The sequence below is a fragment of the Daktulosphaira vitifoliae genome, unplaced genomic scaffold (genome assembly GCF_025091365.1).
Source record: "Daktulosphaira vitifoliae isolate Bord-2020 unplaced genomic scaffold, ASM2509136v1 Scaffold_1, whole genome shotgun sequence".
NCBI lineage: Eukaryota > Metazoa > Arthropoda > Insecta > Hemiptera > Phylloxeridae > Daktulosphaira > Daktulosphaira vitifoliae.
The window spans coordinates 34,078,786-34,100,056 of NW_026099572.1; the positions used below are offsets into that span (position 1 = coordinate 34,078,786).

The 21,271-nt window shown below is 23.8% G+C and overlaps 2 protein-coding genes across 5 annotated transcripts in view; both read left to right on the forward strand.

The window, feature by feature from the left end:
* Nucleotides 1-9,397, forward strand: part of LOC126893492 (ABC transporter G family member 23-like) — a 13,793-nt gene extending 4,396 nt beyond the window's left edge. For both annotated transcript variants that reach the window (XM_050663769.1, XM_050663768.1), the window contains 14 exons: nucleotides 1,353-1,485; nucleotides 1,554-1,708; nucleotides 3,072-3,179; nucleotides 3,243-3,336; nucleotides 4,156-4,281; nucleotides 4,386-4,519; nucleotides 4,691-4,913; nucleotides 5,610-5,775; nucleotides 6,355-6,464; nucleotides 6,602-6,672; nucleotides 6,783-6,871; nucleotides 7,380-7,562; nucleotides 8,830-8,916; nucleotides 9,035-9,397. In XM_050663769.1, coding sequence (XP_050519726.1) covers nucleotides 1,353-1,485; nucleotides 1,554-1,708; nucleotides 3,072-3,179; nucleotides 3,243-3,336; nucleotides 4,156-4,281; nucleotides 4,386-4,519; nucleotides 4,691-4,913; nucleotides 5,610-5,775; nucleotides 6,355-6,464; nucleotides 6,602-6,672; nucleotides 6,783-6,871; nucleotides 7,380-7,562; nucleotides 8,830-8,916; nucleotides 9,035-9,267 — 1,912 coding nt within the window. In that variant the 3' untranslated portion in view covers nucleotides 9,268-9,397. The remainder of the gene's footprint in view (nucleotides 1-1,352; nucleotides 1,486-1,553; nucleotides 1,709-3,071; nucleotides 3,180-3,242; nucleotides 3,337-4,155; nucleotides 4,282-4,385; nucleotides 4,520-4,690; nucleotides 4,914-5,609; nucleotides 5,776-6,354; nucleotides 6,465-6,601; nucleotides 6,673-6,782; nucleotides 6,872-7,379; nucleotides 7,563-8,829; nucleotides 8,917-9,034) is intronic.
* A 2,874-nt stretch (nucleotides 9,398-12,271) lies between these two features.
* Nucleotides 12,272-21,271, forward strand: part of LOC126910380 (ABC transporter G family member 23-like) — a 19,822-nt gene continuing 10,822 nt past the window's right edge. The window contains exons 1-7 of one of the 3 annotated variants that reach the window (XM_050692909.1): nucleotides 12,272-12,554; nucleotides 19,535-19,667; nucleotides 20,037-20,191; nucleotides 20,305-20,412; nucleotides 20,473-20,566; nucleotides 20,659-20,790; nucleotides 20,848-20,981. In XM_050692909.1, the coding sequence (XP_050548866.1) occupies nucleotides 12,445-12,554; nucleotides 19,535-19,667; nucleotides 20,037-20,191; nucleotides 20,305-20,412; nucleotides 20,473-20,566; nucleotides 20,659-20,790; nucleotides 20,848-20,981 (866 nt within the window). In that variant the 5' untranslated portion in view covers nucleotides 12,272-12,444. Of the gene's footprint in view, nucleotides 12,555-18,296; nucleotides 19,236-19,534; nucleotides 19,668-20,036; nucleotides 20,192-20,304; nucleotides 20,413-20,472; nucleotides 20,567-20,658; nucleotides 20,791-20,847; nucleotides 20,982-21,271 lie in introns of those variants that run through there. The other 2 variants (XM_050692910.1, XM_050692911.1) reach the window with 2 other exon arrangements.

Consider the following 21,271-nt stretch of genomic DNA (forward strand, 5'->3'; position numbering starts at 1 on the left):
TAAAAGCTACTTAAAAGCAGAGGAAGTTTTTAAGAATCTTCGAGTTACCAATGACGTGGCAGAAAGAGGAGTTTCATTGATTCAAGACCTTAATCGCAAAATTACTCATGATGAGGATCAACTTCAGTTTCTCTTACAAGTAGTTTCTGAGCATCGGAAGATTTACCCTGATTGCAGCAAACAAACTTTAAAAAAAAGCAATTCAACTTTTATATATTTTTTAATTCTTTAGTAAGTAAAATTAGAAATGTTAAAAATGATTTATATAATATAGCTTGACTTATTGATAAAAAAATATAAGAACGTATACATAAAATAGTTTTCATTATTATTTTATTTTTTTTTTAAGTTAAAAATTTTCAAATAGCTTGGGATGTCTCAAAAATTAATTTTTAGTGTTTTTTTTTCTTGAGAATTGTATATAAAACCAGGTAGAACAATTTTCAAGTGTAGGAGTATAACTTAAAAAAAAAATTTTTTTTTTGTCACTTTTAGACCACCCTAATAGTTAGTTATAATTTATTGTTTTTACAAAAGTTAATCAATTTTACTATTGAGTTTGTACAATAAAATAGCAAAAAATATAATAAATTTAATTGATTAAAAAACGTGTTTTCCTGATTTTCAAACTGTATTTTGGTGATGACATACTTTTTTCTAAACTTTTAAATTTTTACCATAGCTTCTACAGGTATATTTATATGTATTTTGATTTTGAAAAAGTTAATTTAAGGTTACCCATCAGAGATAATGAAACCTAAACTTGGTTATTATTGCAAATTGTCTAAAATTAAAAACCCTATAAAACATTGAAAACTTAATTTTAAGTTTTTAAACTTGACAGAGGTATTAAATATGTACTATTACAATAAAACGTGAAAAAAAGAAAAAAGAAATTTATGATGGCTTGTGTTTGGCTTGAAATCGTCGATTTTTAACAAAAAATTATCGTTTTTTAAATATTCATTAAAATTTCATAAATCAATAAAAGTCAACTTTTTTTTATTCATCATAAACTTTGAATTATAAATAGACTTTACCATAAAATTTAGATTGATATCATTAAAATTGGATGAGCAATTTGAATTCGAAATATCGGCGATTATTTTACTTTCTTCCTATATGAAAGCCATAAAAATATAGAGGATCATTAAAAAAAAAAATGTTTTCTTTTATTTCATTTAATTATAGATTAAAGAAGAGGTCCTGAAAATTTCGAGATTTTCGGAAGTGGTCGAGCAATCACGTCTGGATGATTTTACATGGATTGACCCTTTTTTATTATTGAAATATAATTTTTATTTAATCTTTCATTAATAAATGTATTAAATCAATATATTGCAATATTGTAGTTACGGTCTTGTTGGCCCCAGTGGTTGCGGAAAGACAACATTATTATCTTCAATATTGGGTACGCAAATGTTGGACTCGGGAATCATAGAAATACAAACAAAATCTGCTTTAGATATCGGATACATGCCTCAGGTAAACGTATATTCATTAGATATAGAAATTTACAAGAAATAAAGCTCGATTTTTTAAATTTATTTTAGGACGTATGTTTAGATCAATATCTTACTGTGCACGAAACTCTTATGTTCTATGGGTCATTATATCGCATGTCAAAATTAGATATTATAAATAATATATCTGAATTAAGGAATATTCTGGAACTCTATTTTCAAAATACTTACATAAAAAATTTAAGGTATTTAAATTAAAATTTATGCCATAGGGGTGAACTCTAGAGTCGAACTTATCTTATAGATAATTATTAATCGGTTTATTTAAAATTAGAAAGGTCGAAAATTTAAAAATGTTATTCACTTTTTGCTGCTTCCGTAGTTATGTTTTACTAATCCTTGTGATAAACTCACCTCTCAATGATGCCTAAAATATAAAATTCTACATTTATAACTCAAATTAATTTTTTCGTAAGTTTAATCTATTTCAATATTAAATTTTTTTTTAACGCTATCCCTTAATTTTTTTTTAATGCTCAAAAAAATTAGTCGTGTAAAATTTGAGACCGATCTGTTAAGGTTAACACGTGCTCCCGGACTTATTAAGTTGAGTTGAACAGGCAAATTTAATAGAAATAACTGATTTATAACTTAACTTAGAATTATGAAAGTAAAACTCAAGTAAAAGAAGTTTTACAAGAAATTCAAAAATAATAACTACACAATGTTGTTTTCTTAATAACTAGCCCACAAAAGCACTACATACACTAAAAGTCTTACAAATACGTTATAACTGATATTGTTTATTTTTACTTATTTATTTTCATTTTATTCTTTGGTAAACGCTTATTCGTTAAAAAAAAAAATTATAAAGTTAAATTGTTTATGCCTAGTACGATTATTATAGACGTATATTAGTAGAGAAGTGTTCACTATTATTATCTCCTCCAGGGTACGCTTTTAAAATAATTTCAAAATTGAAAATTCCTTTGCAATATGAGGTTATTAGACATTCTGCTCAACCCGATTTTCTATTTCTATGGTTATTTTACATAAGCTCATAAATATTTTTGTTTTTAAAGAAGAATAATAGCGAAATACTCCTAGTGATGATTAATGTAAATCGTTATTTATATATGTACAAAAAAATTAATTTGAACAATTTTTTTGCATTTAATAGAAAACACCTTTCTTTATCATACCAGTAAAATCTATAACTTTATGTTTAAAAAAAATTCTTCGATTTTAAGTTATAAGTAACATTATAATATAAAACATAATTTCCATTTTTTTCAAAAAAAAAAAAAAAAATTGGGATTATAAAAATATTGATGGCATAATGTCAAAATGGATCAAGTGTATTCTTTTTGCAACATTTTTTTTTCTATTATATTTATGTGTTATAATTATATTTATACAATTTACTGACTTTAATATTGAGTTAATACTTCCCAAATTTATATGCAATGCATTTTACACGTATGTCTATTACACAACTAACTCATTTTCATCAAAAATACATTTGACTATTTTTTCCAATAAGTAAGCCATCAGTATAAACTTCGATTTTTAAACTAGAAAAAACGTGAATTAAAACTTTTTTTTTAGTGGAGGGCAATGTAGAAGAGTATCGTTAGCTGTCAGTTTAATACACAAACCGAAAATTGTAATTCTAGATGAACCAACGGTTGGTCTTGATCCTATTTTATGTGATAGGTAATATTTTGTTAGTCGGCTAATGGTTTCGATAAATAAAATTTCATTTTATATTTTAAATAGAATATGGAATTATTTTTCAAATTTAGTACAAGATAATAAAACGACCATCATAGTTACTACACATTATATTCAAGAAGTACATCAAGCAGATAGAGTAAGTATTGTATAAATCAACGTGTCCAAAAATTAATTATTTAATTTGTTTCGAAATGATAAAACTATTTATTTAAGATTAATACATATAAATATTTAGAAACAATGATTTTTCAAATTTTAAATTTTGTGCAACAAATGCAACGGTTTTGATTATAGGATTACTCTATGCAAAACATTAAAATTTAAAATTTTTAGAATTTACCTATGTTATTAATTATAAATTTTATACTTATGACTTTTTTTAAGAACATTTTAATACTTTCGGATTATTGGGTATTAAGTAACGAGCTGTTGCATTTTATTTATGTATTATTATTTTAAAATACTGTGACTGATTAAGTGTCTCTATTGCCATATATTAATAACAATAGCTATATAAAACATATTCTGTGCTAATAATGTAATTAAATACTCAAAAGAATATTTTTTTTGTTGAGTGTTGATTTATTTTAAAATATTTCATTTAATTTAAAACCATTTAATACTCAAGGCCTTTTATGCCCATACTCAAACATATTTCAAAACCTAAGATATTAGGTTATTAATTAATAGTCCTATAACAATCAGAAAGGTTAGATTTACTGAATAAAATTTATTCTTTGAAAAATAGATGTTTTCAATGTCTAATATATGTACAATAAAATGTGTTTTGTTCGCTTATAACTCATATTTGTTGGATATTCAATTTAAAATCAATTATCGCAACAAATTAAAGTTTAAAATTAAAAATACAAAAAAATTCTGAAATTAATTTAAATTTAAAATTCATAAATTGAATGCAAAATAAAGTGTTTTAATCAGTTTTAGTTTTTTTTAGGTTGGTTTTATGAGAAATGGAAAAATAATACAAGAAGCGGAACCTCATAGTATAATGAGCAGATATAATACTGACTCATTGGAAACTGCATTTTTAGAATCTGTTAATGAAACAACAGCTGTACAGGTATTTAAAAATATTTATACAGTATATAAAAATTATTGATACCTTCATAAAGGTTCTATAATGCATATATTTGCATCATATGTATGATATTGATTTGATTTCAGGCGAGTAGACAGCTACATTCATTTACTAGAACTAAATCAAAAGATTTATTTAAAAGAGCAAAAAAAATTATGTCTTTTCATAGAGTTTTTACGCTATTTAAAAAAAATTGTTTAATATTTTCCAGAGATATCACGTAAATATTTATAAATATAACTAATAAACAAATAATCAAAATGAAAGAAATTTACTTTGTCTGAATAATAAAATCACATAAAAATTTATATTTTTATAATAAATATAAAGAAATTGTTCTTGGCAATATATTTTAAAATTCAATATATTAAACATAATATTTATGTTTCAGGTATTTTTTTTTAGTTATAATTTTGCCAATAATGCTTGCAATTATCTCTAACTATAGTGTTGGTAGTTCAATTGAACATATAAACATAGCATTCCTTAACGAAGAAACAAATAATTCAATCTGTAAACAATTTAACTTTCATGGATGCATATTTGACAAAGATTCCAAAAGACTTATGAGTTGTGAAGTATTAAATTATTTAAGAATGCTTAAATATGATTTGGTACGAACATTGTCATTATTTTAAAATAATTGATTTTATTAGTTTATTTTTTTAATTTTTTGTAAAAATTATAAATGTTGCCAAAATAAAACTAATAGTTAACTGTTAATTAGATTTTTTGAGAGCATAAAGAACATTTTATTATCAACAACTTAGTTCACAAGGAATAATTTCAAATTTGATATAAATATATTAGATATCTTAATAAGAAATAATGGAGTATAGGGTATCGTTTCTGTTGATGTGATATTTATAATTATAAGCTCAACAAGTAAAAATTGAGGACTATTAGCTAGATTAATTTTTGAGTGCACATTTTTTTCAGATATTAAATTTTCTAGTTTTTGTCTAGTCAAACCTAGGCGTAAAATGAAATTCATTTTTTGTATCTGCTTTAAATATTGATGTTAACATAAATATTTTATACTTAAATATTATATATTTTATATAATAATATTTTTATTATAATATTGTTTAAGCATAGTGAAACATGTATAACCAAAAATAGCAATACTAAAGTAAATAACAAGGGTACATTATATTACAATAATTTTGATTAATTTTTAAAATAGTCGTCATCTTATTATATAAATATTCATAAACTTCGGAAATATTATTTTCTAGAAGAGAAATTTCAATACATTTCTTTATGGAAATGGGGGTTTTGATGATAAATTAATAGTTATATTTCCTTAGGTGGAATTGAATTCGAAAAAACAAGTGAATAGTATTGTAAACGACTCAAGTGTGCACGCATTTCTTTACTTTCCTTCAAATTATACTAGATTAATACAAAAAGACATTACTAACTTGACACATTTTTTTTCAAATCAATTTAAAATTTCACATACCAGTAACCAGAGTAAGTTAAAATTTATATTAATTTATTAGAGACGATGTAAAGTAGTTTTATCTAAAAAAACTTTTCATTAACTGATTATTGAATTTATTATAAAATGTTTATTCATTTTATTCTAAAGAAAAATAAACAAAGACACTACCTAAGTTCAATTTAATTAATGACTTATAGCTTGAATTATTAAATTTAAGTTGTTAATTAGATTTTTCATAATAATTTTTGGATCTTTTTATTTTATTTATGGTATTTTGCGATCATGGGTTTAGTCATTTTAAGGTATTACATTGATGATTACTATTGTGTTAACTTGAGTTCAAATCCCTAACATATTATATAAAAATAATAAAGATGAAGTCAACCAAGTTGAGTTGAAAGACAAATGTCACTGAATCAAACAACTTTGTTTTAATGATATAGAAATTTAATGATATCTTTATATTTATTTCCTTGGATGGGCTAAATAATTACCTCCTAACATTTAATCTTTGAACGTTTAGGAGGTCATCGAAAAGCTGTAAAACTTACTTTAATAATAAAAATAGTATTAAAAATTAAATAAGTACATTAAGATTTAACTTTCAGATTATGTAAGTTTTCATCAAATTAATAGCCATATTGACTTTGCATTAGATCATATTAAGAAAAATTTAATATCAAATTGTACTATTAACAAAAAAATGACAACAACAATTGTAAGTAGAGAAAGTAATAATACATATAGTTAAACACAAAAATTAAAATCTAACTAAAAGAATTTCTTGAAGAAAAAATATGTTTGTTTTTATTTAGTCATAAGAGTTTGATTTTATTGATTTTTTTTTTGTTTCAGGAGACAAATATCATTTATGGTGTGAATATAAAAGCTAGAAATCAAAGTATAGTAGGACTGTTATTAGTTGGGTAAAAAATTTTAATCTAAATAAAATTTTTACTATTACTTTTTTTTGCTTAATTTTTGCATTTTATTATAAATATTATTTGTCTTTACTAATCAATTATGGGTGTTTTAGGACGTTGTTCTATTTTACAAGTTTCTGCACAGCAAGTTTTATGCTTTCAGAAAAACTTAATGGAGGTTTGATTAGAACATCAATCACAGGTACAAACACTTAAACTAAATTGTCTAATCTCTAATTTATTGATTGACTTTGTTAAATCATCGCAAAAAAAAAAAATTAATCTTATGCATTACTAATATTTTATGAATAATGTTTTATACTAAATTTATATATGAATTAGAGGCGTAAAATTCAGCCTCCCCAAAAACACAATAATTTTTGTTGTTTCCCTTGAAACTAGTTTAACTGATATTAACTTGTATCAGTCAATGTTTCGGTTTTTTATCCACGATGAGTCTGAGCATTCAATTAAATAAAAAAATATCAAAAGCAAATGTTTAATAAAAAGTTTGCTTTAATGAAATAAAATAATAATATTCTTAAATGTATATTACTTTTTTAATAATTGACTTGACTTGTAAATTTAACAAAAATATAGTTAAAAAGAACAAAACAAATTCATATATTTAGTTTTACTAAAGCATAAATAATAATTTGTAATAATAATAATTAAAAAAAAATGTTTCATAAATTTATTGATTGTTTCAGGTGTTACAATAATAGAAGTAATGATTTCTTTTTTCATCATTCAATTAATTTCAAGTGTCGTTTACGTTGCTCTAAACCTTTTACTAATTTTTTATTTATTTGATAATTCAATTGAAAGTACAGAGAGTTTGATTAATTTGTGTTTTATATTATTTCTAACGGTTACTTTTTCATTTATATTTGGTAAGTATATCAATAGTTTACGTAATAAAACTTTGACTTAAATATTATAGGAAATATCAATTTAACAAAATTANGTGTTTTATATTATTTCTAACGGTTACTTTTTCATTTATATTTGGTAAGTATATCAATAGTTTACGTAATAAAACTTTGACTTAAATATTATAGGAAATATCAAAAAGTAAGGAAATAGGTCAATTGTTACAAATAATGATAATATTTGAAACCCATTCCTTACTTACTGAGGTATATTTGTATGTAGTAAACAAGTTAAATTGTTTTTGACTAGTATTGAATAATACTACGTAATATTTCTTAAGGTAGAAAACAAGACAATTTTCATCAATTTAAAATAATTCATTAATTATAAAATAATATTATATAATATATATATATAAAATATACATTTTAGCATAACTTACGTAATTCTTATTTTTCTATTATTCCTTACATTCTATATACATATATATATTTACAAAATGATCGGATATATACAGAAACTACTCGATTACTCGCAAAATAAATATAATAATAAAAAAAACGTACATAATTTACTAGGTTATTTAACAAATAATGATGTAATTAAGAAAATGACTAGTCGATAACAACTTTTGGATCAGAACTTCGAAGTTATCATCATTTTTATATCTAGGCGGTAGGAAAAGTACGGCCGGTAAATAACTAGTGATAAAAAATAGCGCCATTCATTCTTTTCCTCCAGTCATAACTTTAAATTGTTAATAGGTCGGTAAGAGATACCTATATACACGATATAGGTGTCTCTATCCTAACGGACGATGCTTATGATTTAAAAAAACTCAACATTTCAGAATTTTTTAGCCATTTTCTCATAAGAAATGTTTATATGTCGACATCAATATTAAGAAAAGTATTCACTAAGTAATTTGGATTTTAATAAGGAACTTTCAAATTTAAATTAAGTTAATTGATATTTATATTGGTGGGTACAGTGATTCATATCCATTCTTTGTATTAAAATACGTGTACTCAATACGTGTAGTAAAAGTCCTAAAATTGATTATAATATAAAAATTTTTCATTTCGATTTTTTTACACATTAATGATAAATAACAATAAAATATGCTTTAACGTAGTTTATGATTGCAATGATTATTAAAAAGAAATGTTCAACTTAATAATACTTGTATCAAAAGTTATAAGCGTTGTCAGTAAGTTATGGGATACACTGAAATATTATAAATGGTGTGTATTGTTTATACACTATACAATAACTTAATTTTAACAGGATTAATTGTAGCGGGAGTGTCACAGAGCAGTCTTGAAGTTATGTTTTTGACTTTTTCATATTCATCGGGTCAGGAATTTTTCGGTGGTAAATATAACTGTATAATTTTTTGATAGTCTTACTAACACTCTAAGTATATTTTACATTTTTTACTTGTTTCTTGAGTAAGATCATTTCTCTATTAACATTAATCATTTTTTGAAAGGTTTGATGTGGCCGATAGAAGCTCAACCTAAGATCATGCAATTTATTTCAAAGAATACTCCAGTGACATTATTAGGTCAAATATCCAATGATATTGTGTTAAAAAATTGGACACTATACAATTCGCATGTTGCTTCGGATTTCGTAAAAGTATTTTGCCTTTTACTACTTCATATACTTTTTATATATTGCCTAAAATACATAAAAAAAGATCTATGGATCTTACGCAAATAACTTTAATTTAATGATTCACCTACAATTTGTATTAGACATTTTTTATATTTATGTAATTTTAATTAATTGTGCGTCAACATTATTTTTATGTTGTATACTTTTATTTATAAATCTTCAAAAAGTATGTGTATATATTTAAAAAAATATATTATGCTATTTAATTGAATTAGCATTATTGTATGGGTTAGTTTGTTAATCTCGCAAGATTCGCTAAAAATGATCAATGATTCTTTCCAAAAAATTATTTAAAATAGTTTTCGAAAAATAACATGGTATCTTAAAAAAAATAAACTACATAAAATAGTTGTGTATCGAAAAATTATTGTTGCGGAGTATTTCTTGATGTAGCCCAGTCTTTCGAAAAAGTTCTGGCACAAAAGTTTACTAATAAAATCACGAGAACAACTACCAAACTCGTGGTGAACACTTCTTGAGTGCTATTTAACTAAAAAGATAGTTCCGGGTCATACGCGAAGAAGCTTTAACTGATTGGGATAAAAGTAGTGTATTTATTGTATCTACTCTACACAGACGACATTCCGGCCAACACTAACTCAACAACCGTTAGGTTTGCAGATGATACTGCAATACTAACAACTCGTAAAGATCAACCGATAGCTACTGATCAAATCCAAATAACCATAAACAACATTTCTACACGGTTAAAACGTGGAAAGATCAAGGTTAACAATAAAAAGTAAGTACACGCAAATTTTACGTTACGTAAAACCTGCGACATTCCAATATTTCTAAATTTACAAATAATCCCACAAAATTATTCAGATAAATATCTGCATATGTACCTCGACTTTCGCCTCCTTAACTGGAAACACCTTGTCCGCCAGAAAAGACTGCAGATAAACTGCGCAAACTCTATTGGTTAATTGGAAAACACTCTGAGCTATCACTAGATAACAAACGTCTGTTATACGAAGCCATCGTAAAACCCATTTGGACTTACGAAATTCAATTGTGGTGATGTGCTAGTAAGTCCAACATAGAAGTTATACAACGCTGTCGAAGTATCGCACTTGGTCGCGGCTTACCGATAAGATAGAAATGATGTAATTCATAGTGATGTGATGTTGCCGACCGTAGTGGATAAAGTCACTCGGTTTGCACGTGGGCATGTAACAAGATTGTAACACCATGAAAGCCTAGCGACAATTCAACTAAGGGACAATTCTAATGACCAAAGACGTCTGAAACGCGTCAAGCCATATGACTTTGTTTAAATTTATAAATACTTATTTTACAATTTAAATATTATTTTAATATTACTAGGCTGAGTTGGGGATCACTTCACTGGATGTGTAAATCCCATTTGTGTTGAATTTATATATATATGTATATGTATTAATTACTATACTCGTATGTTTACTAATTGTATATTTATAAAAAATATTTAATTGTATTAATTTAGATTCTTGATCGTTTCAATAAAAAGTACCTTAGGTTAATTAAAAAAATATAAATAATAATAATAGCTATTTTTTTTTCAAGTTTTTATTTCACATACATAATAGTAGTTGGGAATCATTTTTTTATAATTAATTATATAAAAAAAAAAAAAATTTACTTTTTCTTAATAATAATGACCCAGTTTTCATATTTTATTATTCTACAAGGTCTATCCTTAACCTTGCAAAAAATTTCTATAGTAATATTTATTGATAAATTATTAATTAATATGTATTTTTCCGAAACATTTATTTGAACTAATTGACAATAAATGAGTTAAAGGTGGATCAATATCACTTTTTTCCGATGTTCGATAATTGAATATTTAACTGATAAATAAATACATTGAATTCTAAAAATTAAATAGTTAAAAAAACATCATGAAATTTTATACTAATTTTTGAAGGTAATTAGACGCGTATAGCGCTATTTTTTTGTATTGGGAAAATTCTAAGTGTCTCACATTAATTAATAAAGACATTGATGGACTTATTTTTGCCAAATTGTATTGGCTGTAGGATATCTATGAGATATTTCGATATCCTATTGGGCCAGTACGTACTGATAGCACGGAAAAGTCGGGTCTAAAACCCCTTTTAGTAAATATTTCTCTCAAAATATTTTTAGTAATGTAAAAATAAGTTAATTTTTTCGTAATTACAAGTATCATATTAAATAAGAAGTGCAGTAAAATAAGACTATTAATAGTATAATGGCGTTGATTCAAACTGATAAATTAACGAATAAAACTTGTTCCTACCTGTATATAATAAAAATGTTAATGTATATTATTTGTTATGATAAAAATTTATATCGGGACTTAAAGTAAGGAGGACACAAAAGGCCTCAGTCTTCTAACCTCAAATGATGGTCAACTTGCGTTCCTTTTATAAGTTTAATAGAAATGTTTGTAATTTTATCGATAAGATGTTCTAAATAGTATAGAGATAGGTGGGCTTCATCTAAATAAATATCGCTTCTATGAAAAAGTGGTAAACAAAAAAAATGTAAGGTAATTTTTATTTAAAATATAATTATGTTAACAATGAGATGAGATATATTTTTTTCCCACTTTAGTATTTGTATTTTATATAAATATTAAAACAGATATTTTTATATTATTAATTATTTTTAGTATATATGTCAATGCAAAAATTAGTTAACTTTAATTACAAGTATAATTGTAAATTGCTTTTTTTATTGTAAGCAAGAAATAGTATTTTTTATCGTATAAACATTGTATTTTTTTTCAAGGTCTTCTCTTAAGATAGTAATGCAAATAAATTTAAATTATGATACCTTATAAGTTATTGACCATTTATAGCTGCCAGTGCGAAGCAGTAGTGTAGTTATGGGGGTGGGGATAATGAAAATAGAACAAAATGTTTTAAATGTAAAGATACAATTTTTTTCGTTTGGAGGGAGTAATGAAAAAATTCTTATGTATATCTCCCCAGAACAAAACCACAATTACGCTACTAGTGCGAAGATAAGAAAAAAGTATACCAATATAATTTATAGTATATTAATAATAAAAATATAGCAACTCAGTACTCAGTTTCATCATACATAATAATAATTAATAATAGGTTAGTCATAACATTTTCTTAAAATCTTATGATATTTCTTTATATTAGTTTCAGTAACGTGTAGACTTTTTATTTTTAGAAAATTTTCAACTTTAAATTTAAATTTAAAAAAGTATAAAACTAAAAAATGATATTAGAAAATATTGCAGTACAAGTAATCAATGCATACAACTCATTTGAAGAAAGTAATCGTTATCAAATTAATGATTTGAATATGAATGTACCTGTTGGAACTATGTGTGTATTTAATTTTAATTATATTTGATAAAATATATAGTCTTTAGTAAAAATAGTAGCACAACTCAAAATTGTTCATTTTTTTAATTTTTAAAACATCACGAATAAAAAAAAAAGAAAATTTTATTTAGTTATTTAGTAGTTACAATAGTTTTCACGAACGAGTCTTGCGAATAATAAATAAAAGTAATTAATAGAGTTTAGTTTAATTGATTGCATTTTATCTATTAGCAATTTATTTTTCTTTCTTAGTTATGTCTATATAATTACCAATTTTTGTCATAAAAATGCCTATTTATGAACTGAGTTTTTATATTTTCAATCTGAAAATTTTAACTTTGGAAGTTTTATCTTTTTATAAAATATTCCAATGAAAAATTATAAAAATACATTTAATTATAATTATACTATATTATTTCAAATTTGCTTTGTGAGATATATTCTTTTATTACAGATTTAATTATCAATGTTTTTGTATAATTCACTGGAAGTCCTTAATACGAACTAATAAATTTTAACCCAAAAGTTTTTTTAAATATTCAAAAAGTTTTAAAATGAATCTATTAATTTTTCTTAGCTTTTGTATAGTTGAATAATATTTCCATTTCATTGTAAAAGAGGATAAAAATTCCTGTTGTGTTATCTTGTGGTTGTAATCAATGACCGTTTTTTATGAACTATTATTCATTGATATATTTTTGAAATTGGTTTTTTAATTTGCTTTCGTATTTGTTAAATACTTTTTAAAAGACTTAGAATATTACTAACAATATTTAAAGTTTTTTTTATTAATTATTTGCAGATACTGTGTCTAATACTAGTTTTATAACAATATACAAATTGTTTATTATTTTTTTTATTAAATAAAAATAAAATTATATTTAAATTGAGAAAATTCCTAGGAATTGTAGATTTTTTCATTCTGAAATTCATTTCTAAAATTAGAAGCCTAAAAAAAATTACATTACAACTTTAAGCGTCAAAAATGTATAAGACTATAATTTAATTGTTAAAAAATAGTTAAATATAAATTTTGATAGTTTCAAAAATTACACATGTTAAATAGCAATTTGCGTTTAAATACTTTCATTGGGAGGTTATACATAAACGTGTGTTCTATATTTAATTAATTACACAGGACAACAAACAACTTTTTATAGTTTACAATTTTCACTAGAATTTTATAAGGAATTTTGACTTAAATTATTCATAACTAGTTAAACTAAAAGCATGTAACTACTATTAAACGTTTGGATTTAAAAATTTGCCTACTTTTATTCGACAACAAGTTATGAACAAGTATTAAAATAACAATATATAACTGAATTTGTAAGTGATTCTGGTAGTCCACATCTACATAATTAAATATTCAAATTTATGTAGCTTACTTAATATTTGTCCAAAACTTGTTGTTGGCGCGTCTAATATCTTTATATTTTTACTATTGTATATACTACTATTATTTTCAAAATCAAATATTTTTTCAAAATTCACACCATTATCATTTAATGAAAACCTATTAAAGATCTTGCCTTGAAGAGATTTTTAAATCTGATAATTTCGTCAAATTACATCACTCTTGAAAATAGAAAAAAAAAATTAAATATTATATTAATTTAAAAAATGTACAGGTGTCTCTGGTTTAACTGACAGTCTTATAACTTTTGATACAAGTATCATATTGTGGACATTTTTTTTGAATAATTATTACCTTTTTAGACTAAGTTTAAAATATAATTTTAATTATTTATCACTAATGAGAAAAAAATAAAGTTAAAAATGTGTTATAATTATTATTTTATTACTTTTTATTTCAAAAAGCCATTTTTTTAGCCTTTTCCTAACAAAAAAATTTGATGTAATGGAAAGAATTTTAGGAAAAGTACTAATATAAGTTATATTTATTTTAATACATAGAGGGGGTAATATCTGAGGGTAGATTCAGCGCGTACTGTTATTCGTATACTCCGCCCGCGTTCTCCTTTGGTTAGTTTCCTGTAACAAACTTCATTCACCTTTAGTATTATCCGATCTTCTTAATTCCAAATATTTTTTACCTCTCACCTATTCTACTTATAATTTTATAATTGTGACTATTTATCAATCATTAGCTATTTTAGTTGTATTCATTTGTCTTGTGATCTTGATGGAATAAATATTAATTGTGCTGTTAACTATTTTTATTCTATTATTTGGATGGCAATCAATTTATATAAATCTATAGTTATTAGATGAAACTCAAGTAATAGCACAACAATCTTAAAATCTTAATCTGTAGAAATAAAAATTATCAATAAAACATTTTAACTTAATGAACAAATTATCTTTTAGATTATAGTATTTTTTAAATTTATGCTTAATGAAAAAGACAATCCAAACTTGATTATTTTAATTATTTGAACTCCGTTTAACATTCAAGATATCTATAAGATATTTGTTTAAAATTTATTTCTTCTAAACATAATTCTAATTTTATACCAAATTCTATGCAGAATAATATTAATTAATATTTCAGTGTGTATAATAATAATACATTTTCAGATTTTATTCCTTCACTTTTTAATAAGTCACTTATTTATCCTTTATTAAATTGTTACATATTCTTAATGAATGTATTTAATGCCTTCGATGAATTAAATTTGAAATGTAATCCTGGCCCAGATAATATAACTAGTTACTTTTTAATATGATGCAAATTCGTTTTATTTCCAGTATTTAGTAACCAAAAAGTAAAAAATACATAAATATTAATCAATTAAAAATTAAATTGTGTAGTCCAAGTAATCTAATGTGAAGGTGATTTTGTTTGATGAATTTGTAGTGTTGATGTAACGATGACAAATTAAAGTTGTATATGGGCTGCTAACTTTTGGAACTAGATGTTTGTCTCAAACGGGGAGTGAGGTTTGAGTGNTTGTGTAGTCCAAGTAATCTAATGTGAAGGTGATTTTGTTTGATGAATTTGTAGTGTTGATGTAACGATGACAAATTAAAGTTATATATGGGCTGCTAACTTTTGGAACTAGATGTTTGTCTCAAATGCAATGAATTATTATTACTTGTGATTTTTAAATTTAATTCATTCAATGATTATGGATTTTGATTTGTGGTACGAGTTTTTACTTCGAGTAACGTTAAGTAACGTCGACACGTTTCTCGTTTTCTACCTTTAGTGGTGTGGGTAGTTTTTTCAACACGTTGCTCCGAGGATTTCTTGCCTTGAGAAATAAGAGCAATGATCCCTCATGTTTTTCCAAGGTCTTTGTATAGTATATGTAAACCGTGTTTTCTTACAATATTTTTTTAAGTTAATTACACGTATGTTATATTAATAATATAACTTGAAATGTAATATTATTTTTTAAACGATTTATACTCTTGTTATTATTAAAAACTAATATAGGTGCAATCAAAATGGACTTACCTTTCTGTTGACTTTATTTAAATATTAAAGGTAAAGTGTAATCAGGAGATATAATAATTATGGATAATAATAATTCGAACACAGAAATAAAACTTACAAGTCTATTTAGTCTATAGGTAAGGAGTGGGTGCTGTTATTTTTATCACTAGTTAATTCCTGACCGTACTCTTCTTCCCTTATAACTGGACATAAAAATGAGAATAACTTCAAAGTACTGGTCCAAAAATTGTAATCGACCAGTTACTTTCTTAATAATACTTTATCATTTAAATAAGCTTGTAAATTATATACATTGACAATTGAAAATATAAAGTCGATACATGATAATAATTTATTTTAAATTAATCATATTTCTTTAGATGTTTTTTTCACTATTGTTCGATTCGTTGTTAAGTATGGTCCTATTTTATGATTTCCTTATTTAAAATGGTAAATTTTTACAATTGAAGAAGACGTTCAAAATCGTTTTTTAAGAATGTTATCCTTTATATTTAAACTTAACAGAAAACCCCATTCATCCTATGATCCACTATTAAAAAATCACAAAATTACAGAACTTCTAAGTATTAGAAATTTGAAATGAGATTTTGATTTTTATTTAGTATATTAATTGACAACTATTATTGGCAGAATTTCTGGAAAAATCGCCTTTTTTTGCCTCCTAAAACAATAGATAAAGATTTATTTTATTTAAAAACTAATTGTGCTAATTATATTAATAACTCGCCAGCTAATAGATTTATGCTGAACTAGAACAAATCTAGTATTGAAAATTTAAATATTCCTAATTTCTTTACTCTTAATACTTATTTAAATATTAAAATATGTTCATAATTGCTTAATTAATACATATTTGTATTATTATTTTATATATTATTGCATTATAATTCGATTTATTTAATTTTTATATAATTATCGAATATGTTGACAATTTACATTTTATTTTTTGTATCTTGAATTGCCTTTAATAAATAATAGTAATGATAACAATAAATTTCTTATGGAACAATCAAAATTTTTTGTAAGAAAAGGGCTAAAAATAATTATTTTAAAATGTATATAAAAATAATTTATTTTGATATTTATATTAGTAGTAAATAATAAAAATTACCAATATTTGTAAGTCATAGATAAAAAATAATTAATTTTATTTAACATCAAAATTACACGATAAATTCAAATGAAACTATGTTATTTTAAATAATTGCTTATGATTCATTTTGTCATAAAAAATGTTAAAATCGGTTATTTTTTTTTAATTAAGTTTCATTTAAATATAACTTTAAGGTTTTATTGAGTTTGGTCAAATAATTTGTTTAATTAATGAATAAATTTAAAGGCAAATCATTACATTTAATGATACATTACAATATAACATGCTGAGTCAATATATAATCTCCATAAAAAACTTTTTTAGCACCGCTTCTGGTCATAATATTATTTAATTATTCAAATGACTGCATTGTAAAATTCTTATCAAAAATTAGTTATTGACTTTCAAAGTTTTAAATATATCCAGAAGCTTAGGTTTTTTTTTAAATCATGCTGAATATATCTATTTTTTATATCATAGTATGATTATATATAAACATTTTTATAATATGGTGTTAAAATTCCATAACTCTTCTCTTATTTACACCACTGAATATAAATTTATCTAAAAGACACAAATAATTAAAATAAGTTTTTGAAGCTTTGATATTTTTAGCAACCAGTTTTAAAGAGGTTTTTTAAATAAAAAATCAAGAGGTTCAGATTCTATTAGAGATTTTTAAACTTGTCTATATTAAGAAAACCGATACTCGTTAAAAATAATTAGTTATTATTATTAGTTTTTTTATCTCTTTTTTAGATTATTTTTTGTTAGGTAGATATTATAGGTATCAATTTAGAAATCTTAAAAATAAATAAACATTCACTATATTATTATTATTACACTATAAAATACATTTTAAGCAACAAAAAATAGTTTTAAAAACATTTTAATAGGCTATTTACCAGCAATAGCCATTTGAATAACTCTTTTATTATTTATGATATACATAAATACTCCTAACTTATGATGTAAAATTACAATAAAAATTGTTTTTTTTTTCAAAATATGATCAAGAATATTCTTGAGAATAATCTAAAAATACAAGAATATTCTTTTTAACTCATGTTTATTATATTTTATATTATTGTAAAATGACCCTGAATTAGCCATAAAAAATTTTACACTTTAAAATTCTTCTATGTTACTTCAGAATATTCGATTAAAACCAATATAGATAACTTCCAGTATAAATTAATAAATTATCCAATTTTTTTTTTTTGAGGGAACAAAAGTTTTAGAGTTATATTTAGAAATGACTAAATTTATATTTGGCAAGTCGCCAAATATATAATACAGCCCAATTTACAGAAATTATACAGATTTTTTAGGATCATCTACAAGAAAGTATTTTTTTGAGGTTATTATTTTTATTTTTTTGTTATAACATTAAAAAGCATAAAAAATGCAAATACATTAAGAAGCCATAGAAATACAAAAAAAAAAATAGAGAAGCCACAAAAATGTAAAAACATTAAGAAGCCATAGAAATACAAAAATATTAAGAAGCCACAGAAATGCAAAAACATTAAGAAGCCATAGAAATGCAAAAATGTTAAGAAGCCACAGAAATGCAAAAACATTAAGAAGCCATAGAAATACAAAAAAAAATAGAAAAGCCACAAAAATGTAAAAACATTAAGAAGCCATAGAAATGCAAAGAATTTTAAAAAATAAAGAAGCCACAGAAATACAAAAACTATAAGAAGCCATAGAAATGCAAAGAATTTTAAAAAATAAAGAAGCCACAGAAATACAAAAACATTAAGAAGCCATAGAAATACAAAAAAAAATAGAGAAGCCACAGAAACGCAAAAAATTATAAAGCCAATGAATTAAAAAAAATATAGAACTCACAGAAATGTAAAAATATTAAGAAGCCATAGAAGTACAATCAACATTATAAATTCGTAGTACTGAAAGACCATTAAGTACTCATGGAATTATTTTCTGACACGAATATCTTTGGAGAATATTTAATTATTATGTTATCATATTACTACAATATGGTTATTTTTCCATCGTAAATTTTTAATAAATATTTTCTACTTCAAATTATTGAATGCGATATGAAGACAGCTGATGTGATCGTAGATGATGTGGGAGATCGTGTCAAATGGAAGTTTAGGATTAGGGTGGCCGACCTCAAATAGTTGGGATTAGGGTGAGGAAAAGAAAAAAAATTACTACTTCAAATAATTTTCTAGGTTGATTAAATAATTTAATAGTTCTTTAGTTATATATTTTTTTAAATACTATAATCTACTGTAACAAAGTTCCAACCTCAGGATTTAGATAATTTTCGGCTTAAACAACAGTAAATTTAAATAAATTACTTTCTAAAAAAGTGATTATTTAACTAAACAATTTTAAAGTAATTATAAGTTTTGCAGTTAAATTAGATAATTTACAGTCCTGTAAAAAAATTTGTAAAAAAAATTTATGGTAACTTTATATGTCTAGTTATGGTCTTGTTGGTCCCAGTGGTTGCGGAAAGACAACATTATTATCTTCGGTAATAGGTATAAATACTTTAAATTCAGGAATTATAAAGGTGCAAGCTAAATCTCCTTTAGATATTGGATACATGCCTCAGGTAAACACACACATACATATAAGTAACTTGTGGTAAAAGTACGCACTTTTTTTTTATTGTATATAACATGTAGTAGCTAGACAAACTATCAAAAAATAAAAATCAAGTAATAATAGCGAAATTCGATCTTTATTTAATGAGTAACGAACTGAAAACAAATAAAAAATAAAAATGTACTCTTATCCCCCCATAAGTGAGGTAAGAGTCCATCAGGTAATCTGGAAGTTTTGAACTATGTAAAAATGGTTTATTATTTGATATTTATCAACCGATGAAATTAAATTATTTATTTCAATATTGGACTCTTACTTTAGTTTATTCTATACATTTTTTCAAAATATAAAGCTTAATTTAGTCAATTTATTTTAGGAAGTTTGTTTAGATCAATATCTTACAGCGTACGAAACTTTTATATTTTATGGATCACTATGTAAAATGTCAAAACATGATATTAATAAAAAAATATCAGAATTAAATAAAATTTTAGATCTGAATTATCAAAATATTTACATCAAAGATCTCAGGTAAACTGTTATCTAGACTCTAGATAACTGAATTTAGGTGTTCTAGGTTCTCGAACATCAACAAAGAAAAAAATGTTTAACTGTTGTCAATAATACATTTTATTTTATTTAAGTGGTGGTCAGAGTAGAAGAGTGTCACTGGCAGTCAGTTTATTACATGACCCTAAAATCTTAATATTGGATGAACCTACTGTAGGACTTGATTCTATTTTATGTGACAAGTAAATTTCAAGTAAAGGTAACCTAATAAATAATTTACATCGTTTTATTTTTTAACTTAGAATTTGGAAGCATTTTGTATTTTTAACTGAACAAAAAAAACACACTATTATAGTTTCCACACATTATATTCACGAGGTTGAACGCGCACATTTAGTATGTACCATAAAATTAAAAACCAAAAAATACTTATTACTAGTTAAATATATTAATTATAAAAAATCGAATAAAATTTCAATTAATTTAAGGTTGGTTTTATGCGAAATGGTAAAATTTTACAAGAAATAACACCTAAAACTGTCATGGCTAAATACAACACTGATTCATTGGATAATGTATTTTTAGCTATTGCTGGTGAACAATCAGATGATATAAGTGAAGTAAATTTCAAATGAATTTTTTTTTAAATCGCATTTATTTGTAATTATATTTTGCAGAATAAAGAAAAAATGACGAAAAACGAGAAAAAATCAAATTTATTTTCCTATAATAAAAAAAGTAATGCTTTTTCAGTACAAAGGCTTTACATATTAATCAAGAGAAATTCTATTCTTATTACTAGAGATTATGTGTAAGCATAAAATTTACTAGAACACGACTTATTAAAATGTAATCTGCTAATTAAAATTTAAGATCAGCCTTTATTCATTATCATACCTAAACGATGTCATATTCATCATTACCGTTTACTTATATTACTATCAATAGTTTTGGAGTTATAACATACAAAATTTATTAATAAAACTATTTAAGTGTTAAATATGTACTATATAAAATACAATTTTCAATTGAACCAATTTTAGCTTCGATGCGAAGCTGAGAAGGTATTGGTTTTACTAAGATGTGTTTTTTTTTTTTTTT